The 27,015-nt window shown below is 44.7% G+C and overlaps 2 protein-coding genes across 10 annotated transcripts in view; both read right to left on the bottom strand.

Moving 5' to 3' along the window:
• ROGDI (rogdi atypical leucine zipper) overlaps positions 1–20,842 on the bottom strand; it is a 37,288-nt gene extending 16,446 nt beyond the window's left edge. Inside the window, exons 1-5 of the mRNA XM_034420501.3 lie at positions 20,660–20,842; positions 9,640–9,711; positions 6,541–6,623; positions 4,677–4,731; positions 3,380–3,460 (exon numbers count right to left, since the gene is read on the bottom strand). Coding sequence (XP_034276392.1) covers positions 3,380–3,460; positions 4,677–4,731; positions 6,541–6,623; positions 9,640–9,711; positions 20,660–20,704 — 336 coding nt within the window. The 5' untranslated portion in view covers positions 20,705–20,842. The remainder of the gene's footprint in view (positions 1–3,379; positions 3,461–4,676; positions 4,732–6,540; positions 6,624–9,639; positions 9,712–20,659) is intronic.
• A 2,447-nt stretch (positions 20,843–23,289) lies between these two features.
• Positions 23,290–27,015, bottom strand: part of GLYR1 (glyoxylate reductase 1 homolog) — a 38,201-nt gene continuing 34,475 nt past the window's right edge. For all 9 annotated transcript variants that reach the window (XM_034420515.3, XM_034420511.3, XM_087878469.1 and 6 more), the window contains one exon: positions 23,290–26,540. In XM_034420515.3, coding sequence (XP_034276406.2) covers positions 26,466–26,540 — 75 coding nt within the window. In that variant the 3' untranslated portion in view covers positions 23,290–26,465. The remainder of the gene's footprint in view (positions 26,541–27,015) is intronic.

The raw sequence follows: 27,015 nt of genomic DNA, 5'->3' as shown, positions 1-27,015 counted from the left end.
GTCTTAAAGGTTGCCAAGGTTGGAGGCCCCTGATCTAGGAGACTCATTTGATGTTTCTTGATCAAAATAACAGCCAATAAGGAAAGGGTTTTTACTCTTTCATTTGATATCATAGATGAGAAACATGGAAATATATATATATATATATATTTGAGGGGTTGCCACAGAGAGGAGGGGGAGTCAAGCTATTTTCCAAGGCACCCGAAGGCCAGACAAGGAATAATAGATGGAAACTGATCAAGGAGAGATTCAACCTAGATATAAGGAGAAATTTCCTGAGAGTGAGAACTATCAACCGATGGAAGAGATGTTGCCTTCGGAAGTTGTGGGAGCTTCATCACTGGAAGCTTTCAAGAAGAGACTGGACTGCCATCTGTCAGAAAGGGTGTACTGTCTCCTGCTTGGGCGGGGGGTTGGACTAGATGACCTACAAGGTCCCTTCCAACTTTGTTAATCTTAATCCTTAAAAAGATCTGGATTTTTGACCTCATCGTTCAGGAGAGTGGAAAAAGCAGGACTAACAAATGTATTGAACCCGGAGAGAAAGGAGGATTCCAAGCCCTTCTCTCTCTTGTCTGGATTCTAAACTTAACCGCTCTTGAAGTATGTTCTAAACGGGGAGTCCTTGAGTTAGGAACGTTCACTGAGCAACCTTCTAAAGTTATTACAAGGACACTGGGGAGAAAAAGTGAGTTACGACTTAGTCCTTGCACTTACAGACCCCATGATCACGATCCAGAGATTTGGCAACCAGATTGCATTTATGTTTGCAGCATGACCGGATGTGAGTGTGAGTGAGTGTGAGTGTGAGTGTGTGTGTGTGTGTGTGTGTTTGTGTTCTCTATTTGCAACCTTCCCAGCTGGCTTCCAACAAGCGAATAGCATTCTTCTTTTCGGTCAAGGTCATGGCAGTCCTGCATCTGGAGAAGGAGTGGTTGGAGCGATGTCTCGAGATGGGACGGATGATGATTGGGCCATGTGATGGGACTGATGTGTACAGGGATGGATTTGGGGTTTTTGATATACTGAGGGAAAACCCCAAACTCTCAGATTCGGGTTAATGTCAGCGTTCCAGAAAAACCCAACTCCAATTAAAAACTCCGAGACAGGCTTCTTCTCAAAGTTCCATTTATTAAAGTAGGTATACTGGCACATCTGGGAAAACCAAAATCTGAGAGTTCGGGGTTTTCCCTCAGTAAATCAAAAAAACCCAAATCCATCCCCTGCACCCATCAGTCCCATCACATGGTCCAATCACCATCCGTCCCATATCGAGACATTGCTCCAACCACTCCTTCTCCAGATGCAGGATGGCCATGACCTTGACCGAAAAGAAGAATGCTATTTTTAAAAAAATTTATTTTTATATGCCGCCCTTCTCCGGAGATTCAGGGCGGCTTACAATGCGTTAAGCAATAGCCTTCATACTTTTGTATATTTTATACAAAGTCAGCTTATTGCCCCCACAAACCGAGTCCTCATTTTACACACCTTAGAAAGGATGGAAGGCTGAGTCGACCTTGAGCCTGGTGAGAATTGAACTCGCAGTAATTGCAGGCAGCTGGATGTTAAATGCTGCCTTAGTAGGAGGCATTAGCCTCCTACGCCACTGAGTCTGTCTAACTCAGTGGTTCTCAACCTGTGGGTCGCGACCCCTTTGGGGGTCGAACGACCCTTTCATAGGGGTCGCCCAAGACCATTGGAAAACACATATTTTCAATGGTCTTAGGAATAATTTTATGGATGGGGGTCACCACAACATGAGGAACTGTATTAAAGGGTCGCGGCATTAGGAAGGTTGAGAATCACTGGTCTAACTACATTCCCTTTACTAAATCCCTCCCGCCTCCTACTTCCCCACACAAAGAAGATGGCAGCTTGGAAGCTTCCAGTGCTAATATGGCTTCCGAAGCTGACACGAAGTCAATGGGGAATCTAGCAGGGAAGGTTGCAAATCACAGGATGCCTCTCTGAACTACCATATTGTTTAGCAACAAATGTTCGAGTCCCAGTTGTGGCTGTTAAGTTGAAAGCTACCTGTGATATTTTCCCAGGTCCAAAACTGCACCCTTCTGACCAGGATAAATTTCTCCAAACCTTAAGCATTCCCAACCAATAACAGGCAAGTTTGAATGAGGTTAGAGGCCACTGCAGCAGGATACAGCTGCCTTCTGGCTGATTTGAAAGCAAGTCAACAGCTCTCTTATGTACAGGATAACAAACGGAGAGGTGTTGTGTCAACATTTCCCTTCACGCCTGAGGTCTCTGTAGTTTCTTTAACTAGAGAGAAGTCTAAAAATCTGCGGTTCCCACAACTAGCCAAATTTTGATCTACTTTTTCATCAATGCAATATTTCAAATGCAGACTTCCATCTCCGCAACTTGGGGTTTGTATAAGGGGGTGAGAGACGGGTACCTTGGTCCATATACCAAACGAATGACCCATTGGGATCCCCATATCAAAACAACTTACTTTATGTGCGGCCAGAACCTGAGAATAACAATTAACACAGCCCAGGACTTAAACAAAATGGTTCGGTTGAGATCTGCATACGTGGGACTGATTGGGGTAGATGGTAAGGGTGACACCGAAATATAATTTAGGTTGTTTTATTCTATTTTATATATTTATGTATTAAATTATATTGTATCTTATCCTATAACTATTGTATTTTACCCTACTTTTATTTTAAATTGTTTGTATAAGATTTTATTGGTGATAGGTGTTTGCACCTTGTGCTTTGATATGGCCTATATTGGCTAATCAAGGAGGGATGCAGTGGCTCAGTGGCTAGGACGCTGAGTTTGTCGATCAAAAGGTTGACAGTTCAGCGGTTCGAATCCCTAATGCCGGCTAACTGGGTGAGCTCCCATTACTTGTCCCAGCTTCTGCCAACCTAGTAGCTCGAAAGCACCTAAAAAAATGCAAGTAGAAAAATAGGGACCACCTTTGGTGGGAAGGTAACAGTGTTCCGTGTGCCTTTGGCATTGAGTCATGCCGGCCACATGACCACGGAGACGTCTTCGGACAGCACTGGCTCTTCGACTTTGAAACAGAGATGAGCACTGCCCCCTAGAGTCCAGAACGACTAGCACATATGTGCGAGGGGAACTTTTACCTTTACTAATCAATAAAGCTAACTAACTAACTAAAAAAAAAAACATATCAAAGAATTTAGGTTTTGGGTAAAGGAGTTGAAAAAGCCCTGAGGGGAAAGAGTAAGAGTAATTTGGAAAATTCTTGGACGCTTGGAATGTGGGAAGTTCACCTGTTCTCTTTTCTCTTGGTTTTTATTCCCCCAAAACTAAGACAGCCCTCCCCTCCCAATTCCTTTAAAAAGGAAGAGAGATCCATCGAAGACCAAGACATGAAACATACTTGCTGGAGTTTCCACTGTTTGTCATCCCGGAAGGCAAAATGAACCAGCTGGTTATTTCTGGGCATTTTCAAGTTAATGTCCTGTTAAAAGGGAGAGGAGGGGGAAAAGACGCACAGAAACCTGTCAGATCACACCAGCTTTCTTCCAGAATTCAGATTCAGCAAACATTTTCCTTCCTATCTAATTTCTAGCAGGGGAAATTAAACCCCCAAACTTGACAAACAAAACAAAACGAAGAAAATAAAAGGACGGTGAGGGTGCTGGATTATCAAGCAAAGAACGCTGGAAATATTTCTTGAGCTGCGTTTGCAAGGTGGCGCCTCTTGTTCTTTTGGGGTGGGGAAAAAAAAAAACCAACAACAAGCTTGGGGTAAACAAAAGAGGCCAAGAGTTGTTCAGCTGATCCTTCTGACCAAGCCAGGACCTGAGTTCCCCAGAGATCTGTTGCCAGTCAAGAGATGAGAGATAAAAGATTCAATAACTTTTCTCTCTCTCTCTCTCTCTCTCTCTCTCTGTGCGTGTGTGTGTTTCTATCTGTCTGTCTATCTGTTTCATTCTGTTTCTATCTCTCTATGTGTGTATCTATCCATCCATTGATCCATCCATCCATCTACCTGTTTCATTCTGTTTTTCCCTCTCCCTCCCCCCCTCGTCTCTATGTGTTTCTGTCTATCTGTTTCACTCTGTTTCTTTTTATGTGGAGTATGTATCTATCTACCTACCTGTTTCATTCTCTCTGTTTCTCTCTCTCTCTGGTTTTCCCTCTCCCTTCCCCCTCTTCTCTCTCTCTCTCTGTATGTTTCTATCTGTTTCATTCTGTTTCTATCTCTCTATGTGTGTGTATCTATCTGTCTACCTACCTACCTACCTACTGTACCTACCTGTTTCATTCTCTGTTTCTCTGGTTTTCCCTCTCCCTCCCCCCTCTTCTCTCTCTCTCTCTGTATTTCTATCTATCTGTTTCATTCTGTTTCTCTCTCTCTCTGTATCTATCTACCTACCTACTTATCTACCTACCTACCTGTTTCATTCTGTGTGTTTCTCTCTCTGTTTTTCCCTCTCCCTCCCCACCGTCTCTCTCTCTCTGTGTTTCTATTTATCTGTCTGGTTCATTCTGTTTCTCTCTCTCTCTCTCTATATATGTGTGTGTGTATCTACCTACCTACCTACCTACCTACCTACCTACCTGCTTCATTCTCTCTCTCTATTTCTCTCTGGTTTTCCCTCTCCCTCCCTCCCCCCTCTTCTCTCTCTCTCTCTCTCTTTTCCCAACATGAAAGCCTGCATTGAACTCACCGCTTGACACAAAGCATCTCCCTGGAGAGTTAGGACTCCTTTCACTTGGTCGACACTGAAATAAAGACAGGGCATTAATGGGGCAAAATTAATCCCACCGTCCCTTGCCTTGCACACAAGCCTTCGCACGATTGCACTGTTCCAATATTTGAGGGGCTTCTATAAAGATGAGAGGGTCAGACTATTTTCCAAAGCACTGAAAGGCAAGATGAGAAGCAACAAATGGGAACTAACCAAGGGGTGAAGCAACCAAGAACTAAGGAGAAATTTCCTAATGGGGAAAGCAATGAACCAGTGGAATGAACTTGCTTCCAGAAGTTGTGGGTGGCTCCATCACTGGAGACTGGACAACCATTTGTCCGAAACGAGGCTGGCTCAGGAATTCTGGGAGTTGAAGTCCATAAATCTTAAAATTGCCAAGTTTGGAGATCCCTGGGATAGAGGGTCTCCTGCTCGAGCAGAAGGTTGGATGAGAAGACCTCCGAGGCTCCTTCCAACTCTATCATTCTATATTCTATGTTTTATGTTCCAAAATGCCCTTCGAAGCCACTTGGAGAGATCGGGAGTGTCTGGTTTCAGCCAGCTTTGGGGGGGCACCAATGGTAGATCAGATACAGATAGGGTGGCTCTCATCCAAGTAGGGTCAAACTGATTTAGCAATGGTAGCTCGGTGAGCTCTTGAGATAGGCCCACAGGGCGCTTAGATCTGGCCCACGGTGCCTCTGCCAGCAAAAACAGAGCTTGTGAGGGCTGCACGTGGCCCTCCCAGACTCCGTTTTCAGCTGTGACAGTCTCCTGCAGCCAGTGGTGAAATCCAAATTGTTTTACTACCTGTTCTGTGGGTGTGGCGTGGCGTGGCTTAGTTGGCGTGGCAGGGGAAGGATACTGCAAAATCTCCATTCCCACCCCACTCCAGGGGAAGGATACTGTAAAATCTCCATTCCCACCCCACTCCTGGGGGAAGGATACTGCAAATCTCCATTCCCACCCCACTCCTGGGGGAAGGATACTGCAAATCTCCATTCCCACCCTACACCAGGAGAAGGATATTGCAAAATCTCCATTCCCTCCCCACTCCTGAGGGAAGGATATTGCAAAATCTCCATTCCCACCCCACTCCTGCAGGAAGGACACTGCAAAATCTCCATTCCCACCCCACTCCAGGGGGGAAGGATATTGCAAAATCTCCATTCCCTCCCCACTCCTGGGGGAAGGATACTGCAAATCCCCATTCCCACCCCACTCTGGGACCAGCCAGAGGTGGTATTTGCCAGTTCTCCAAACTACTCAAAAATTTCTGTTACCGGTTCTCCAGAACCTGTCAGAACCAGCTGAATTTCAGGATCGAACTCCTGGCAGTGGGCAGAGTTTGCCTGCAATGCTTCATTTAACCACTGCTCCATCAGAGTTAATCAGCAAGAGCACTTAAGACTTATATACCTCTTCACAGTGCTTTACAGCCCTCTCTAAGTGCCTTGCAGAGTCAGCATCTTGCCCCCAACAATCTGGGTCCTCATTTTACCCACTTCGGAAGGATGGAAAGGCTGAGTCAACCTTGGGCCTGGTGAGATTCGAACTGCCAAATTGCAGGCAGCTGGCAGTCAGCAGAAGTAGCCTGCAGTACTGCACATTAAGCACTGCGCCACCGTGGTTCATAAGAATGGTTGCTCCCAGCCCAGAGAATGCTGCTTAGCCCAATTTTTGCAAATAATTTCAGGGTACAGCAGGGAGGGGACGGTATGGGAAAGTGTCCCTAAATTTCCTTCCCCTCCTGGCTGGCTGTACTTGGCTAGGCCCGCTTCAGGTTGTCTCCTTCTTGCCTGCTGTGAAAAAAATTGGTCACTCCATAAAATCCAATACTTACTTGGAACTCCCCAGGATAAAGTTTTCCTGTTTTATAGGCCCTTCTGTGCTGCTGGCTGGCAGATTAAAGCGGTGAGAAGCCTCCTGGGTGAAAGAAGGGAAGGAAGAGGATCAGCGACAGAGTATTAGTACTGTGATGGCGAACCGGTGGCACGCGTGAGCCCTCTCTGTGGGCATGCAAGCTGTCGCCCCAGCTCAGCTCCAACCTGCATGCGTGCGAGCCTCCCGCCAGCCATCTGATTTTCGGGTCTCTGCCGGAGGACGAGGCGCATGCGAAGGAGGGGACTCATTGTATTATGGGTTATAAGTGCAGGGAGGCTTATTAGGCCCAAAACGAGGTGCGGGGAGGTGCAGTGCAGGGATGGGTTCTAATTTTTTTTTACTACCGGTTCTGTGGGCATGGCTTATTTTGTGGGCGTGGCTTGATGGTCATGTGACAATTATTTAGGATTTAGCAGAGGTACTGGTCTACCAGGCTTTTAACTGCTTGCAGAGCTGTACCGATTTACCCATTTATTTTTGCAGGCACCAGTCTACCCATTTGTTTTTGGAGGCACCGGTTTACTCCTTTGTTTTTGGAGGCACTGGTCTACCCATTTTTTTTGCAGGCACCAGTCTACCCATTTGTTTTGGGAGGGATTGGTTTACTCATTTGTTTTGGGAGGCATCGGTCTACCCATTTATTTTTGCAGGCACCCGTCTACCCATTTGCTTTTGGAGGCACCGGTCTACTCATTTGTTTTGGGAGGCACCGGTCTACCACCACACTGCCTTTTAATACTGATCAGCTGTAGGGCGGCCCTTTGAAGCCCCCCCGGCAAGAGTTTAAACAGTTTATTTCCTTCTAGCTGATCAGCTGGGACTTGGGAGGCAGCGAATAGATTGGGGGTGGGGCCAAATAAAAGGTAAGAATAATGCAGGGGGGGCAGAACCGGTTCGGTAACGTCATATCGTCACCGTTACCAGCTCGGCAGAACCGGGCAGAACCCACCACTGGTGCAGTGCACCCCTGCGGCCCGTTTTTGCTCCCAGGAGGCTGCAAGGAGGCCTACTAGGCCCAAAATGGGGCACGGGGAGAGCACGGGTGTGTGTGTCTGTGTGTGCTCGTACGCACAGAGTTGTTACGTGCACATGCGCAGGGGGCATGGCGTGGGGGTCACGGCCGCATTGCATTATGGGGGTAGCAGCTTTCGGCACGCGACAACAAAAAGGTTAGCCATCCCTGCATTAGCAGCTCTGAATAGTTCTTTTCCCTGAATCAAAAGAGAGTGAAAGCAAAAAAACCCCCCCACAAAGCCAAGGATGCAAACCATCCATTCCAGCCCTCGCTTCCATTCGCAATCCGCAGCTTTTCACCGCTGCCGAGTTAAATTCAACTCACGCATTCAAGATGCGTTCTCTAGACCCGCCAGATCAATACGCTGAATAAATCATTTGGAATCTGCTTAGAAATTCCAGCCAAATAATTTCACCCCCCCCCATCTCCCCCCCCCCCCCCGCGGACACGACGCAGCGGGCAAAGGAAGGAGGGGAAAAAAAAAAAGAGTCCAGCTTCAAAGCAGGCAAGATCAAAACCATAGCTTCATTAGGACTCTTTTAGAGTTTTTTTCCCAGGATGATGTGGCAGCTGTAATGGACGGTCGCGGCATCCTAAGGAACAATTCGTAAAGGGCAGCAGGCAATGAGCTACATTCGTGAGCTCCAAAGCACCTTTTTTCCTAATTATTTTCAGGATGCTGTAGAGCAGGGTGTGTTGTGGCCCGTACGCGGCCTGCTGGCTGATTCGGACAGCGAGGAGGCTGGTGTGGTGCTGCTCCAGCAGCCTGTGCAGCTGGCGCTCGAGTCGGACAATGAGGAGGCTGGAGAAGATGTGGTGCCAGAGGCGGGGATTCAGCCAGGGCCTTCAGAACCTCCAGGAGCTCCCATAAGTGAAGAGGACAAAGAGGAGGAGCCTCTTCTCGATGCACAGGCGCGCAGAGCTGCCAAAAGACAGGAGTGGCTCCTCAGGAGGAGGTCTCCTCGAGAATAAGGCTTGGGGCTAATTGGCCACTCCCTTAGCCTATTTAAGGAAGGACGACGACTGAGGCAATTTGCAGGGAACAATTTCATTCACTCTCCTTCGCGTCTGGATCTTAGTTCTCTGCAAATTGCTTCTGGGCTTTCTGCCAACCATAGTAAGATTATGATTATTTATTCTTTGGATTCTTGTAGGCTGTTAAGAAAGTTAATTAACAGCCTTTGTTTGGGAAAAAACACTGATTTAATTTAGTAAACTAAGGTTTGTACAGACTTTGTGTATGCTGCGTTCTTTGGGGTCCGTAGCTGGGGCAGAACAGGGTGTGAAACTCAAGGCTCGGGGGGGTGGGGGGCGGCGGCTCCGGCTCCAGGGGTTCTTAGATCTGGCCCACAGGGCCACCCTGGAAACAGCAAAGGACCAGCTTTCGGCTTTGAAACGGAGATGAGCACTGCCCCCTAGAGTCGGGAATGACTAGCACATATGTGCGACTTTGACTTTTTAAGTACACCAGGAGCACACCTAGATTGGATCTGAACAGCTGCACATCGTTTCAGCGATCAACAAGCCGAGGCCACAGCAAATGAAAAGCCCTCCCAAAAGAAGCCTTGGAAATGACCACAGGCAGTCCTCGACTTACGCCAGCTCATTTAGTGACCGTTCAAAGTTACAGCGGCACTGAAAAAAAGTGACGCACGACCGCTTGTCACACTTAACGACCTTTGCAGCCCACCCCAGGGTCATTCGTCTTTACATTCAGATGCTTGACGACGGGTTCGTATTTATGACGGCTGCTGTGTCCGTGCGATCCCTTTTTTGCGACCTTCTGACAAACAGAGTCCAATGGGGGAAGCCGGATTCACTTAACGACCTTAAGTGGCTAACTTAACAGCAGCAGTGGTTCGCTTCACCGCCCCGGTGAAAAAAGTCGTAAAATGGTGGCAAAACTCTCTTAATAAACTTCTCCCTTAGCAAGGTGAATGTTGGGTTCAATGGTGGTTGTAAATCGAGGACTACCTGGATTAAAACAGCAAAACTGGAAGGAAAAGGCCACATGATCCACATAAAAATTTTGTTTGTAAGCACCTTCAGGATCTCTTGCAGCTGACGAAGGACGGAGTGAACTTCCTCTCCTAAAAGCCATTTAAATTCTTCTTCCTGAAGAAAGAGAGAGAGAGATCAACACTGTCGAACTATCTACTAAGACCATATTACTATTATTCTCCTCCTTCCTATTACTTATCTCCTCCCACTTATGACTACAACCTTGTTGCTTGTATCTTTACTATTTATATTGTTTTATTTAATTTTCTACTATGATTTGATTGTTTATTTAGTATTCTATGACTATCACTTAAGTGTTGTATCTTATGATTCTTGATGAATATATTTTATGTACACTGAGCTTATACACCAAAGACAAATTCCTTATGTGTCCAATCACACTTGGCCAATAAAAAATTCTTCTATTACTCTCTTCTCTTCTCTTCTCTTCTCTTCTCTTCTCTTCTCTTCTCTTCTCTTCTCTTCTCTTCTCTTCTCTTCTCTTCTCTTCTCTTCTCTCCCCTCTCCTCTCCTCTCCTCTCCTCTTCCTCTTCCTATCCTCTATTTCCCTGTCCTGTCCTGTCCTGTCCTGTTCTGTCCAGACCAGCATTATCACTGCCCCTTTCTGCAAAGGGCTAAAGGATTTCATAAGATGCAACTGAATAGGTATGGGATTTTATGCTGCGCAGGGAACAACTTTAGCTCCGGGCTCTTGCAGATGCTTGGCAACTGATTCAGACTGATGTGTCCAAAGATCACGAGATCCCCTTTTGCGATCTTCTGGCAAGCAAAGTCAACGGGGAAGCCCGATTCGCTCAACAACTGTGTTAGTAACTGAACTGCAGTCATTTGCTTAAGAAACGTGACAAGAATGGTCGCAAAACGAGGTGAAACTTGCTTAACACTCGCTGCCTTGCTTAGCCCCGGAAATCTTGGGCTCAGTTGTGATTGTTAAATTGAGGACATCTGAAAGACTTAGCTTTGAATCCCAACTCACCGCTCGGTAACTCCCTTCCGTACGAACATCTCCTATTTTACAAAACCAGCTCTTACAGAACTTACCAAATTTGCAGATGATACTAAGCTGGCAGGAATAGCCAGCACCCTAGAAGACAGGCTCAAGATCCAGATGGATCTCAACAGACTTGAACACTGGGCCCAATCTAACAAAATGAAATTCAATGTAGAGAAAAGTAAAGTTTGACACTTAGGTAAGAAAAACCCAAAGTACACATATAAACTGGGTGAAACCAGGCTTAATAGCAGTGACTGTGAGAGGGATCTTGGAGTCTTAGTGGACAACCAGCTAAATATGAGCCAGCAGTGTCCAGCAGCAGCCAAAAAAGCCAATGCAATCCTAAATTGCATTAACAGAGGGATATAATCAAGATCAAGGGAGGTACTAATACCACTCTATAAAGCCCTAGTAAGACCTCACCTAGAGTACTGCATCCAGTTTTGGTCACCACACTATAAAAAAGATGTTGAGACTCTAGAAAAAGTGCAGAGAAGAACAATGAAGATGATTAGGGGACTGGAGGCTAAAACATACGATGAACGGTTGCAGGAACTGGGCATGGCTAGTCTAGCGAAGAGAAGGACCAGGGGAGACAGGATAGCAGTCTTCCAATATTTGAGGGGCTGCCACAGAGAGGAAGGGGGGTCAAGCTATTCTCCAAAGCACCTGAAGGGCAGACAAGGAATAATGGATGGAAACTGACCAGGGAGAGATTCAACCTGGAAATGAGGAGAAATTTTCTGACAGTGAGAACAATCAACTGATGGAACACAAGTTGCCTTCGGAAGTTGTGGGAGCTTCATCATCACTGGAGGCTTTCAAGAAGAGATTGGACTGCCATTTGTCAGAAATGGTATAGGGTCTCCTGCTGAGCAGGGGGTTAGACTAGATGACCTATAAGGTCCCTTCTAATTCTGTTAATCTGTTACCCAGTTTTGCTCTATAGTCAACATAGCATTTTTTAGGGGGGGAGAATTCCCACCCAGAGAGTTAAGTTTGGTGAAAATGCAATGACAGCAGCTCGCAGTGAGAGTAAAAACCAAGTCATTAGCTAGGAATGGCTCCATAAACTACCCGTGGCAGCTGGTTTAGCCAGGTTTCAATCCAAGGGCACCTTGGTCCTTGTTCAGCTGGTAAGGACAAATAAATTCCTCCAGAAGGCTGTGATCCATGACAATTTAAACATCACTTTTTAATCATTAACTTGTGACTATATCCACGAGGTGGAGGTCTTGGTTGAGATAGCAAAGGAACAAACTACAGGTTAATCCTCAACTGATGGACCTCCCCCGGGCTACTTACAACCCCGGGATCAAAATTCACGATGGCAAAAAAAGATTTTGGGGCGAAAATGCATACCGTATTTTTCGGAGTATAAGATGCACCTTAGTTTTTGGAGTGAAAAATAAGAAAAAAGCTGATTGGCGGGTGGATTGGCCTCCCGGAATACCCCCAATCAGCTGTTCCCAGAGGTGAATTTTAGCAACAGGTTCCTTGGTTGTGAGCTCTGTGCCTTGCTTTTTTTTTTGCTTTTTTTTCTGCCTCTGAAACTTCTGAAACTCTGTTTCAGAAAAAACTTTTTTTCCTGCCTCTGAAAGCCTCCGAAACAGAGCTTCAGAAAAAAAGCCTCTGAAGCTCTGTTTGGAGGCTTTTTTTCTGACATTTCATTTCTGATGCTTTTTTCAGCCTCTGAAACCTCTGTTTGAGAAGCTGGGTGGGGCTACATTCGGAGTATAAGACGCACCCAGATTTTCACCCTCTTTTTTTGGGGAAAAAGGTGCGTTTTATACTCCGAAAAATACGGTATGTGGTTAAGAAAAAAAATGTTAAGGTGGCATATAGTTTTTAAGCCAGAACTATCTTTGTTAGGCATGATAATACCAGTAAAATATATGACAAAAGAGAATTTATAGATTTGATATTGCATGTTTGAACAGCGGCAAAGAACTGAATTTGCGCAACATTGGAAAAGGGAGGAAACACCTACGGAAGAAAATGTAATTAAAAAAAATATTGGACTGTGCGGAAATGGACAGATTAACACCGAAGATAAAAGAAGACACAGAATACTTTTGAAACTTGGGACTTATTTTATCAATGTTGGACAACAGAGGTGGAAATTAGGAGACTGAAATGTAAACGAATTGATCCAGACAGTATATATTTCATCTATCTTATCTATCTTATCTTATCTATTATCTATCATCTATGTATCTATGTATCTATGTATCTATGTATGTATGTATCTATCTATCATCTATCTATCTATCTATCTATCTATCTATCTATCCATCCATCCATCCATCCATCCATCCATCCATCCATCCATCTATCTATCTATCACCTATCCTGTAATCTATTCTATCTAATATATATAGATCTCTCTCTCTAATATATATAAATCTATCTATCTCTATATCTATATATCTTGTAATCTATTCTAATATAGATAGCTCTCACTCTCTCTCTCTAATATATATAGATCTATCTATCTATCTATCTATCTATCTATCTATCTATCTATCTATCTATCATCTATCTATCAATTCACGATGGCTCCTTCCTCCCTTCCCCAAGCAGTCATGGGATCATATTTTGGGTGCCCAGCAACTGGCTTTTGGCACTGTCCCGCAGTCCCGTGACAACAATTTACAACTGTTTTTTTAATCGGAACATTCACTTTGACATTTATTTCCTGTTTTTGCAAAAAAAAATGCCCGTTGCAGACAATGGGTTTCCTTAATGATCCCATTCATTTAATGACCATCGTGATTCGCTTAATGGCACCATAAAAAAACAAACCCAAAAAGTCATAAAATTGGGTGTGGTCCCTTGGGGTCTGACACTTAATGACTGGCACAATTTATGACCGTAATTCCGGACTCAATTATGATCCTAAGTCTGGGACTACCTGTCACCATAACCCACCAGTGAGGATGCATTTGGAATTATCTCCCTAGGACAGAACTTGCTTAAAAAAAAAATGCATGCAGATGCATTCCTGATTGACATTCAGATGAAAAACTTGCAAAAAAAAATCCCATGTTGTAGATAAGACTGGAAAGTGAAGGGGGGGGGAATTCCACATTTTATTTTTTTTTTTGAAAAAAGGAAGATGAAAACAACAAATCCTTTTGTGCTGCCGTAGGGGAAAAATAATTTCCTGGTAAATTCTTCCAACGTTCTTTTAACTATTCTTTCGCCCGTACGAATTATTTTAGCCAGTCGCTTTCGCCCGTTCCAAAGCTTCTGGCCAATTTTAGCAGCTCCTCTCCTCCTAATCTGTAGGAAACAAGGACCGCCTGTACAAATACGACAAGACTGAACTGTACTTTCATTGTCTACTCTCAGACAGGAACGAGGTCAGCAAGAGATAAGTGTACCCAGGACTTGCCAAGATTCCCCCAAATACACAAAAGAACGTCTGTTAGACCCATGATGGCGAACCTATGGCCCGTGTGCCAGAGGTGGCACACAGCACCCTCTCTGATGGCACGTGAGCTGTTGCCCTAGTTCAGCTCTGCTGCACATGGGCATGCGTCTCCCGCCAGCCAGATGGTGTTTGGGTCTCTGCTGCGCATGTGCAGGGCGCATGCAGGATGCGCATGTGTGGGGGCAAGCGGGGGGCACGTGCAGATGCACAGAGGATGGGGCACATGAACGGGGGTGCATGCACATTGCATTTGGGGGGTTCAGGGGCATGCACGCCCATTGTGCATGCATGAACATGCTTTGGGCACTCGGTCTGGAAAAGGTTAGCCATCCCTGTGTTAGAAGATGCCTTGAGTGATTTAGGCAAAAAACGTTAAGTTAGGCTACCCCAATTCAACATAATGAAAGACCTCTCCTAATTACATTTTACTGTATACGGCGTAGCCTGCAAACAGAAAAAGTCATTTTCTACAGCTTTTGCCAAAAACATCTGCCCTACTATCGCTGCACCATTGAGAGTGTCCTGACATACGGCATTCTTGCATGGTATGGGAGCAGCTCTGTAGTGGACAAAAATGCTCTACAGAGAATCATTAAAATTGCCCAGAATATCATTGGGCTCCAGCTACCAACCCTGGATGACATCTTCGAATCTCGCTGTTTGAGGAAGTCGCATAACATTCTCAGAGACTCTCCCCATCCTGCTTACAATCTTTTTGGACTGTTGCCTTCTGGCAGAAGATACAGAACAATTAAAACTCGGACCACACGTTTTCTGAATAGTTTTTATCCCAGAGCTATAATTGCACTCAACAATGAACTAAAGGGCCACCATCAGTGAGCTGTTGGACAGCATTACTTGGTCTGTTGTGTGGATGTTTGGGTGGTTTAGGGGTGGAGAATTGTGGTGGGTGGGAGTGTGTTTGGGGATTGTTATGTGTGTTGGACCTGGTCTTTGGGTGTTAAGTGAATTTCGTTGTATGGGTATACTGTATATACACGTACAATAACAATAAAGTTATTTATTGTTATTTATTATTTAATTATACCAGCCTGCTGCTCTAAGACCAAAGATGAGGTTGGATAAAAATTATTATCATATGCCTCAGCAAGCTATCCGGGGAATTATGTAAAAAAAGGAGTTTCCGAGCAGTTTTAAAAAGCTTAATGGACTTATTCCTGCACCAAAGCATCTACCTATGAGTCCAGCAACTTTAGAATTGAAATATAGAGCCAGTTTGGTCCAGTGCTTAAAGCACCAAGCTAGAAGCTATCAATTCAATTCAAATCTTTATTGTCAGTGCACAACATAGGTATAATGAGATGTGTGGAGCTCCCTCAGTGCGTACACACCACCCCAACACAATACTGCTATCAGTGAAAGACAGAAAATCCCTAACCCAATAAATCATATTAACAAAACACCCAGTCCTATTGTACCAGTGTGAACATGTTACAAGTTGTGCCGGCCCTGCAAATCCATCGTACTACGTAGTTATGATGCTATTTCTCATTCAGGAGTCTGACAGCCCACGGATAAAAACTGTTCTTCAGCCTGTTTGTGCGGCTGGCTATGCTTCTAGATCTCCTTCCTGATGGTAGGAGGGTAAAGAAGTGGTGATCAGGGTGAGAGTCATCCCTGAGGATTTTCCTCACTCTTCTAAGGCAGCGAGCCCTAGCGATCTCATGTAGTGGTATCAGGGGGCAGCCCAAGATGTTTTGTGCTATATTCACCACCAGTGGTGAAATCCATTTTTTTTTACTACCGGTTCTTTGGGTGTGGCTTGGTGGGCATGATGTGGCTTGGTGGGTGTGCCAGGGGAAGGATACTGCAAAATCCCCATTCCCTCCCCACTCCTGGGGGAAGGATACTGCAAAATCCCCATTCCCTCCCCACTCCTGGGGGAAGGATATTGCAAAATCCCCATTCCCTCCCCACTCCAGGGGAAGGATAATGCAAAATCCCCATTCCCTCCCCACTCCTGGGGGAAGGATACTGCAAAATCCCCATTCCCTCCCCACTCCAGGGGAAGGATAATGCAAAATCCCCATTCCCTCCCCACTCCTGCGGGAAGGATATTGCAAAATCTCCATTCCCACCTTACTCTGGGGCCAGCCAGAGGTGGTATTTGCCAGTTCTCTGAACTACTCAAAATTTCCGTTACCGGTTCTCCCGAACCTGTCAGAACCTGCTGGATTTCACCCCTGCTCACTACCCTCTGTAATGTTTTTCTATCCGTGGCTGTCAGATCGGCGTGCCATACCATGATGCAATAAGTGAGGACGCTTTCTATTGTGGACCGGTAAAAGGAGATCATCAGTTGTTGTTCCACTTCCAGCAAGACCCTAAGGAAATGGAGTCTCGTTGGGCCTTCCTGGCCACCTGGATCGTGTTGTTTTTCCAGGGGAGGCCTTCGCTGAGATGGACTCCCAGGAATTTAAAGGAGGAAACTCTCTCTACACAGCGATGTAAAGTGGGGCAGGTTCATCTCTCTTCCTCCGGAAGTCCAACACCATCTCCTTGGTCTTGCTTATGTTCAGGTGCAGGTTGTTTTTTAAGCACCATGCGGAATAGTTTTTGAACCTCCCCTCCTGTACTACGCTGTTTTGTCTCCACAGCTAGGAGACTCTTTAGGGACTATGGGACAGTCACACCTTCTCAGCCCAACTCACTTCACAGAATTGCAGCTGATGAGGAAAGCAGATTTGCATTGCACGCATGTAGGCATAAGGGAAACGCAAATAAAAATGCAATGCGTATAACAAATAACTGCAGAAAAAACAATGGCTACCAACCTGCCTTCCATTGAGGACCTGTATACTGCACGAGTCAAAAAGGGGGCTGTGAAAATATTTACAGACCCCTCGCATCCTGGACATAAACTGTTTCAACTCCTACCCTCAAAACGACGACGCTATAGAGCACTGCACACCAGAACAACTAGACACAAGGACAGGTTTTCCCCAAACGCCATCTCTCTGCTAAACAAATCATTCCTTCAACACTGTCAAACTATTCACTAAGTCTGCACTACTATTAATCTTCTCATCATTCCTATCACCCATCTCCTCCCATTTATGACTGTATGACTGTAACCTTTTTGCTGGTATCCTTACGATTTATATTGACTGTTTCCTAATATGATTTGATTGCTTATTGGTTCCCTATGACTATCATTAAGTGTTGGACCTTATGATTCTTGATGAATGTATCTTTTATTTTATATACTCCGAGAGCGTATGCACCAAGACAAATTCCTTGCGTGTCCAATCACACTTGGCCAATAAAGAATTGAACTGAATTGAATTGAATTGAATTGAATTGAATTCCTATTCCTATTCCATTCCATTCCATTCCATTCCATTCCATTCCATTCCATTCCATTCCTATTCCTATTCCTATTCCTATTCCTATTCCTATTCCTATTCCTATTCCTATTCCTAATTCTAATCTAATCTAAATTTCTTTCTAATTCTAATTCCATACCCCACAGTGGTGGGATTCAGACGCTTTTGTCCGGACAGCGTGAACCGGTAGCGGCGACTGCAGGAGGCTCCGCCCATCCGCCCGGACATAATGCACGACTTCTACACACGTGCAGAAGGCCGCACACATGTGCAGAGGTGGCGATTGCGAGCGTAGTGAGCATTTGCAAACCGGTAGGGAAGGTAAATGAATCCCATCTCTGATACTCCATACTCCATTTCCGTCATGGCGAACCAAAGGCACGTGTGCCAGAAGTGGCACACAAAGCCCTCTCTGTGGACACGCTTGGCGTCGCCAGCTGCTCTTTTGGTTTCCGGCATGCGTGCTGGCCAGCTGATCTTCGGGTTTCCAGAGCTCTGGCACGCATGAGCATTCCAGTTTGGGCACTCGGTGACAAAAAGGTTCGCCACCATTGCTCTATTTTGTTCTATATCCACCCACTTCCACAGAGTCATCTTCTTCCCTTTCCAAGCCCTCCACGCCATGCCCCATATATCTTCCCGATAGAGTGAGCAGCAGCAGCAGCAGATTGCACAGAGATGACACTCTCCAGCCCACAAAAGCAGACCAGGGAGGGCACATGCTCAGCCCCAAAGGATGAGAAGCACTACCAGGGTAATAGGTGGGCGGTGGGGGAAAGGATGAGGTTAGGGGAAGATGGAGAAAAAGGAAGATATTGTGCAATGGGAATTTTAGTTTCTTTTATTGTTTGAATTTTAATCTGGACTTGCTGTTGCTTATTGCTGTGAGCCGCCCTGAGTCGTCCAATAAAATAAATAAAAATAAATAAATATTTATTCTTCTGCAACGCCTGGGGAACGGCTGGCTGTAGGATCCATCCCTGGCTGATGCTTGCAACTGCCTTGAAATCAGAACTGTCAAATGAGCTTAGGGGAAGTTATTTCAAAGCCTTGGAGGGCGGGATGAAGGGGTCTCCCAATCTTGGCCTGGTATTGTGAGATACAGAGTTCCCTTTTGAGGAGGGGGACGGAGAGCCAACAAAAGTGCGCATAGTCAAGGCAATGGTTTTCCCAGTTGCAATGTATGGCTGTGAAAGTTGGACCATAAGGAAGGCTGAGCGCCAAAGAATGGAGGCCTCTGAACTCTGGTGCTGGAGAAGACTCCTGGGAGTCCCTTGGACTGCAAGGCGATCCAATCGGTCAGTCCTAGAGGAGATCAACCCTGACGGCTCTTTAGAAGGCCAGATCCTGAAGATGAAACTCAAACACTTTGGCCACCTAATGAGAAGGAAGGTCACACTGGAGAAGAGCCGAATGCTGGGAACGATTGAGGGCAAAAGAAAATGGGGATGGCGGAGAAGGAGGTGGCTGGATGGAGTCACTGAAGCAGTCGGCGTGAGCTTAAATGGACTCCAGAGGATGTTAGAGGACAGGAAGGCCTGGAGGAACATTGTTCATGGGGTCGCGATGGGTTGGACACGACTTCGCAACTAACAACAACAACACGGAGAGCTGCTGTGGTGTAAGGATTAAGGGGCTTGCCTGGAATCCAGGAGGCTGTGAGTTAAAGTCCCGCTTTAGGCATGAAAGCTGGGATGATTTTTGGGTGGGCGATTTTTGGGTCAGTTCCCCCTCTCTCCCAGTTCAGCCTACCTCATGGGGTTTTTGCTGGGGGAGAACGAGGCTGGCCCCATTCTTGGCAAGCCTCAATATATTTCAAGTCTTGTTAAAAAATGTGGCCGTGTCAACGGAGATAATAACCAGGAACTGGAGAACTGTTGCAAACGTTGCATCATTTCTAGTATCACAGATGCTTAACTTTCTTAATAATATTGCTTTTTTTAAAAAAAAAATAATTAAGGACTGTTTTAAAGCTGTTAACAGGGTTGTCCAGTCAGGTTTGGGAAGTGGGTGGCTACATAAATAGAAAGAATAAATAAACAAGAGGCGGGAGTATTCGCCATGTCTCCTGCTTGAGCAGGGGGTTGGACTAAATGACCTCAAAGGTGCCTTCCGACTCTGTTACTGTTACTGCTATGTTCACCCCCTTGAGTTACATATTATACATAGAATAGCTGGATTAAAAAAAAATCCAACAATGGTTAGGAAATCCAACTATAGATCGTCCTCAGCTTGCAACAGTTCATTTAGTGACCATTTGAAGTTAGTACAGCCCTGAAACTTATGACTGTTTTTCACACTTTTTAAAAAAATTTGATTTATATGCCGCCCTTCTCCGGAGGCTCAGGGCGGCTTACAATGCGTTAAGCAATAGCCTTCATACTTTTGTATATTTATACAAAGTCAGCTTATTGCCCCCACAATCCGGGTCCTCATTTCACCTACCTTAGAAAGGATGGAAGGCTGAGTCAACCTTGAGCCTGGCGAGATTCCAACCTGCAGTAATTGCAGGCAGCTGGTCTTAATAGCAGGGTGCTTTAGACCACTATACTACCAAGGCTCTTAACACTTAACACTTAAGACTGTTGCAGCATCCCCATGGTCATATGGTTAAAATTTGGATGCTTGACAACTAACTCGTATTTATGACGGTTGCAGTGTCCCCACCCCCACCCCGGGGTGTGTGTGTGTGTCATGTGATCCCCCTTTTGTGACCTTCTGACAAGCCAAGTCAATGGGGGAAGCCAGATTCACTTAACAACCATGTTACTCATTTAGCAAACCTGCGGCGATTCACTTAACAACTGTGGCAAGAAAGGTCGTAAAATGGGGCAAAACTGACTTAACTGCAAAGCAAGCGCACACACACACACACACACACACACACACACGCACGCACCACAAAAAAAGCAAGTGTGGTTTGTGCAACCAAAGCAGATCCCAGCCAACCCTCTGGCCTACCTCGCAGGGTTGTAAGGGAGACCATTCCTGGAAGCGGAGACGCCGCTAAGATCCCCTTCTCACCCCACCTCACCCCCACCCGCCCCAAAATGCAACAGCAGCTCAAAAAGGACCTCGGCCGGAGGACGTTATCCCCTTCGCCCGGTGACGTCACGCGAAGGTCGGTGACGTCACCCGCCCCCACTCTTTCAATGACGTCACGCGCTCCCGCAAGCTCCCCCTTCCCCCCCCCCTTATACACACACACACACACACACACAGACATCTCTCCCTCATCGGATTCCGCAAGCTCGGAAGGCTTACCAAGACGGCCCGCTCGGCCGGGCTCGCCAGCGCAGCCATCCTCATCTCCGTCGCCGCCACTGCCGGGCCAGCGAGAGACGCCGCCGAGCTTACCCAGCGCTGAGGCGAGGCGTTGGCTGGCTTCCCACCCCCTTCTCGCTCCTCATTGGTCGAGCTCCGCCGACGCGAGAGCTCTCATTGGTCGCGCCCTGGGCACCCCCCTCCCATACCTACCTCTCAGGCTCCGCCCACCCACCCACAGCCGTTCGGCTTTTCAGCGCTGCGGGGGGGAGCCCAGTAACGAGAGTTGGAAGGGTCCTTGGAGGTCATCTAGTCCAACCCCTCTGCTCACGCAGGAGACCTGCACTAGGGATTCGAACCGCCGACCCTTTCTGATCGACAAGCTCAGTGTCACTGAGCCACCTTAGTCAGGCATATATTGGAAGTCAGGCATATTTGAAGACCCCACCCCACCAATGCAATGAGGCTTGGAAAAACCCCGGCGCCCCATTGCATTCGGTGGCGGGGTGAGTAGGATCCTAGATCCCTTATTTATTTATTTATTGGTTCGATCCTAGGTAGAGGCAGATGTAGGGTCTTCCTGCTTGGGCAGGGGGTTGGACTAGATGACCTGCAAGGTCCCTTCCAACTCTGTTAATTCCCCCCTCCCGTTAGATGCTCTGCGACAGCCAGCCTTTCTCCTGAATTGCATCCGCCTGGACGCATGGCTGGAGGGGTGTGCAACATTGCAGAACCGGCTTGGCTCAGCTGCTTGGGGAAGGGTTTCCCGTTGCTGTCAGGTTTCATTCTGCTGCTTTAACCCCGAAATTGGGTTCCATCGTGGCTGTAGAAATGAGTCCCTGCATACATCAAATAGGGATGGTCATTCTTGCCTCCACTTCCCTTTTTTCCTGGCATGGTATGCAAATACAGGTGTAGAGTTACACCTGTTCATTCCCTTTTGGGACCTTCTGGCCAGCAAAGTCAAATGGGGGGGGGGAGTCTGATTCACTTAACAACCATGCTACTAACTTAAGGACTGCAGGGATTCCCTTAACCAATGTGGCAAGAAGTCGTAAAAGGGGGCAAAAGTCATGCAACAACTTTCTCACTTAGCAACATAAATGTTGGGCTCAGTTCTGGGTCGTAAACTAAGGACTACCTGCATAAGAGCCTTGGTGGTGCAGCGGACTAAAATGCTGTTAAATAGCACTTAGCTGCCAGCTGCCTGCAATTACTGCGAGTTCAAATCTCACCAGGCTCAAGGTTGACTCAGCCTTCCATCCTTCCGAGGTAGGTAAAATGAGGACCCGGATTGTGGGGGCAATAAACTGACTTTGTATAAAAAAGAACACCGCTTGGGGGGGGGGGGCAAAAGCCCTACTAAGCAGGTATATATAAAAGTATGAAGGCTATTGCTTAACGCATTGTAAGCCGCCCTGAGTCTCCAGAGAAGGGCGGCATATAAATCGAACCAATAAATAAATAAATAAATTGAACCAATGTTAATTCCTTTTAGGATCCTTAAAGCACAGCATGGTAACAATAAATGATAAGCAAATCCTTGATGTAAGTTTTTTGAAGAAATAATACTGTTTTGCTTTTCCTTCTTTATACATTGTGTTTTTTTTTAAAGAACTGTCTGCAATCTCAAGCTTCCTTTTAGTATTTTTATTTTATATTAGCACATTTATATATACATAGGATTATCCTTTGGCTCCTATTTTAACAAGGTTAGGCAATCTCTTATCTTCTAAATGAGATTTGCAAACTGAAAAAACCCACCTACAACTGTTTTTACCTTTTATCTGTGCTCACCCTCTTAGTATCTTTTGAATTACGAAGACAGTATTTTCCTTTAAAGTTGTTTCAAACATCACTTCCTTTGAAAGCACACACATTTCCAAAGCAAAGTTTGAATAATCATGAACCAATCGTAAACCAATTACTGTGTTCAAACCTCCATTTTTAATTCATGTGTTGGCTTAAGAACAAAATGACAAAATAGAGAAAAGCACTATTATTTAACATAGCTAATTATTTAATAAGCAAATGATTTTATTTTCTAATGTTTATAAATAAATACATAAATACTGGATATTTTTTTCCTCATTTTTTTGTTCTAATATAACCACTTGGACAAAGAACAAGGTCAACAGGTCAATTCTGTAACTCTTCCTATCCACCCTGCAAAATAAACAAAACAGTTCAATTCTTCCCAACTCATTTCAAATGGAAAAAGAGTTTTCCCCTGGATTTCCCCCCTAATATTTCAAACAATATTGCTGAAATAAACTACATTGTTGTCATTGCAAAGGAAACTGTATGGTGTGTTGTGGTTTGTAAATGCTGATGATTAAACAGGAGTTGTTTTTACAAATCTCCCTCCATCCTCCAGTCTCACCATCAAATTTTAAATTTTGCAGTATATTTTCAGCTTTTATTAATGGCATTCATCCTTTCTAAACTTTCTCCATTCCCTTGCCCTTGAAATTATACACAAATGATAGTCCAACAATTTAAATTTATACTCTTGACTAATGCACCTATTACCATTTTTTGTGCTTTGGGAATGGGAGATTCATATGCTAATTCTTCCCCCAAAGTATGCAGTTAGGAAAGAAGAATACTTTAGAGAGCAACAAATAGCATTGTGTTACCAAGAAAAGTTTTATTTCCTTTTGCCAGTAGCTTTGTTAATTGCACAAGAAAAAAAAATCATTTTGTCTGTGTTTGCCATTTAATCATCACCACACATCCTATCTGAATGACAAAACATTAATTAAAAACAAGGCAAAAATAAAAAATAAAAATTCACAACCTTAATTACCTATAGATCATTCATCAAAGGTAGAAGGAATTAAAAGAAACAGCTTTTTTTTCTTACAAGCTCTCCACAAGTGTAAATATCTTTTTTATCTTGAAAAAGGAGGGAACAACAACAAAAAAAAGCAACTGCTAAAACAGAAATCCCATTTTTTTTAAAAAAAAGAAACTTTACAGTATTGTCAACAATATTAAGACAACAATGACTAAAGCCAGTTCCATCGTATTCTCTTGTAACAAACGCTTCCCCTTCTGCGCCACTGTGCCAGTTCGATTTTTAAGGACACCCCCAACTGAGAATTGATCAAAGCTGGCTCTCGGAGCAGGAAAGGCTTGAGTAGGAAAGGGGTCCCATGGCACCTTAAAACCAGCAAATATGTTGCAAATGTAAAACTGGTAGACTAATGGATACACTTTGACCCATAAAATTGGATGCCACAAAAACCCAGTTTACATAAACTACTGTTTGGCTGCAAACAAAAGAAAACAAGGGTGTCCTTCTAAAAAAGGCATGAGATAAGCCAGCAGTTCCAAGCTCTTGTTAGCGTTTTGAGCTGTTGCCTCCCCTTGGGATATCACTAACTGTGCAAAAAGGACTGCACCCCTTCAGTAGATATTTGCTCTCTCTGACAGAGAAACCACAAGATAGAGAGACTGAATGGAAGACGCTACAGTTCTCTTACGTTGCAGTTCCTAGTTCCATTTGGATTTATTTATTTTTTGGCTACAGGGGCAAAATAAAATATTCTGGGAACTATATCTGTTCTGCAAGGTTCTCACAAAATCTCAGAAGGATCTCTCTGTCCTCTTCCTGACAATTTTTTAGAACAGGGGTACAACTTTTAAGACCGATGGACTTCAAATCCGAGAATTCAATTCCCTAACAATGCTGGCTGGGGAATTCTGGTAACTGAGGTCCATCGGTCTTAAAAGTAGCCAAGGTTGGAATCCCTGCTTTAGAAGGTCTTTGGAAGAGTAGCTTCCAGGTGTAATTTACTACCTTAAGAACCATCTTGAATGAGGTCATCTTCCCCACCCCACCCAAATCCATCTGCTCTTCCTGACAGGTACTAGTTGTCCTTAAAAAGCTTGACTTACTCATAAGGAGTTCATTTCTATTAGCAAGACACACTTCACTGTGGGAAAAAGCAGGCAGATAGCTATTGGGACCTATTAAACCCCTGGATAGGGACAAAAACCAATGTCCTTTTTTTTTAAAGGTAGATTGTCTGTACCACAGAAGGAAAGGAAACCTATATCAGGAATATGTGCTGTAGCAAGAGCAGAGTAGGGTGAGGCCTACTCTTTTAATCTATCAACTAAACTTTTTAATATATCAACTAAAACCCTGGAGTCTTCTCTGCCTGCACTCAGAATGGGCCAGCATATCCACATAGCTTGGGAGACCAACCCAAGGTTCAAAGAGATGGATGTCACATTTGCATTTTGAAAGTTTAAATACTGGCAAGAGAAGTTCATCAATCTGAAATGTACAATTAAGCGGACTAGGTATCTGGGTGCTGAGTTCTGGAGCTCTGTTTTATGCAAATGTGAAAGTCTCTGCATGAACCCAGAAATGGTTTCCAACGCTTTCTGATGTATGCATTCCAAGCTTGAGCAAAGGGGCTTTCTCTCAAGATTAATACTGACTTTTGAGACTGAAAAAAAAAACCATCACAATTTTGTTGGAATATGCTGATGTGTTCCTGTATTTTAAGACTACTTTGTAAATTTCAGCAAAGAATTAAGCTGTATCGGTCCATAGCTTGCTGAATCTTTCATTACATTACTTGCAAGCAGGATTTCTACTTCACACTAGGAGCATCTTCAATTTTTCAGAAAGAAAAACATGGAAATCAAATTATCTGTTTTTCTGATTATCGGGCAACACTCAAGACCCAAATCATCCTTGCGAATATTAGAGGAGCAAAGATGCGCACATTCAGGGTGCTGATTCTCCAAGATGAACCTGAAGAAGGCTCTAGAAATTCTACCACCTTTTTGGGGGGGGGTGGGGGGTGGGGGTAAATGTCCATTATGTGAATCACAGGCTGGTCAAATCTTTTTAAGAGCCTGTAGAGACATCCTGCATTATCAGAGGCTCATTTTGAACTGGAATTAAAGTAAAAGACAAGTTCTCTCATTTACAAAAGCTGTTTCCATGGAGAAGGCTTGAATGCAAACCCCTCTTCTTCTGTTAGGAAACTATGGCCAGGCACTATTAATTTACACCCCCCCACACACAAAACCTTTTGTTCTAATCTTTTTCTCCAAGGAAAAAGAACACAGGTGTGCCAGAATCCGACCCCAATTGTCAAAACCATCTAGGTAAAGGGACACCCGTTTTTCAACTGTCCTGACTGTGCAAGAGAACCCTACACACATATGTATGTGTGTGTATTGTGTATATATAGTGTGTGTATATGTGTGTGCACTTATATATATGTGTGTGTATGTATATTGTGTGTATATAGTGTGTATATGTGTGTGTGCTTATATGTGTGTGTGTATGGTTCTCTTGCACAGTTAGGGACAGTTGAGAAACGGATGTCCCTTTACCTGGATGTGGGCAATATATATATATATATCCACAGCAAATCATTGAAACAGCAGCTGGAAAGAACTTAAAATACCCAGGGACACAAATACAATGAGAACCAGGATTAAAGCCAAGCAGCATTATTGGGGAGGGTGGGTGGGTTATTCCATTCTATGACTCCCAAAGGATGGTAAGAGATATGTGGTCCAATCTCTTCTACTGCTGCTGCAGCAGCAGCTAGCTGGCACAGGAAGGCATTACTGTCCTTGTGGCAGATCTCAAAAAAGGTTTTGGGTTTTTTTGTATTAAAAAGAAAAAAGAAAATAAAAAAGAAAGAAGGAAAATGGTTGGTGGGAATATGGGGGAGAGGAGACAGAGAGACAAAGATGGACTGGTCCAGAGTTAAAACCCAGTATTCATCGTTATAATTAATCATAGTATTAACAATTAGAAGAAGGTAGCCTAGTGGATGTAGGCCCTGTACACAGCAGACATGTCATTGTCAGACTGGTCCAACGCTTTTGCCCGTTTGTAGACCTGAGGGAGAAAATGGAGAAGAGACGAGTCACCAAAGAGGACCAGTGGCTTCCTTAACACACACACACACACACACACACACACACACACACACACAGCTGCACCTACTAACTTCCCTTCCAGCAAAAGTACCTGAACAAATTAAAGGGGATCCAGAATCTGTTGTTTAGGGACTCACCTTCTGACAAGCAAAGTCAACGGGGGAAGCCAGATTCACTTAACGACTGGGTTACTAACTTAACAAATGCAGCAATTCGCTTAACCACCGTGGCAAGCAAAGGCGTAAAATGGGGCAAAATTCACTTAACTGCCCCCCCACTTAGCCAACAGAAAGGTTGGGCTCTCAATTGTGGTCATAAGTCAAGGACTACCTGTAATGTCTGAATGAGAATCTGTGGATTCTGTTATTTTATGCCAGAGGGTATTCCAGATAGCTGTTAATAAAACCCTTTATTTTCGACCTTTCTGAATTTTA

Source organism: Pantherophis guttatus, chromosome 14 (assembly GCF_059756535.1).
Source record: "Pantherophis guttatus breed Tessera chromosome 14, ASM5975653v1, whole genome shotgun sequence".
Lineage (NCBI taxonomy): Eukaryota > Metazoa > Chordata > Lepidosauria > Squamata > Colubridae > Pantherophis > Pantherophis guttatus.
This window is presented reverse-complemented; position numbering and strand designations above follow the sequence as displayed.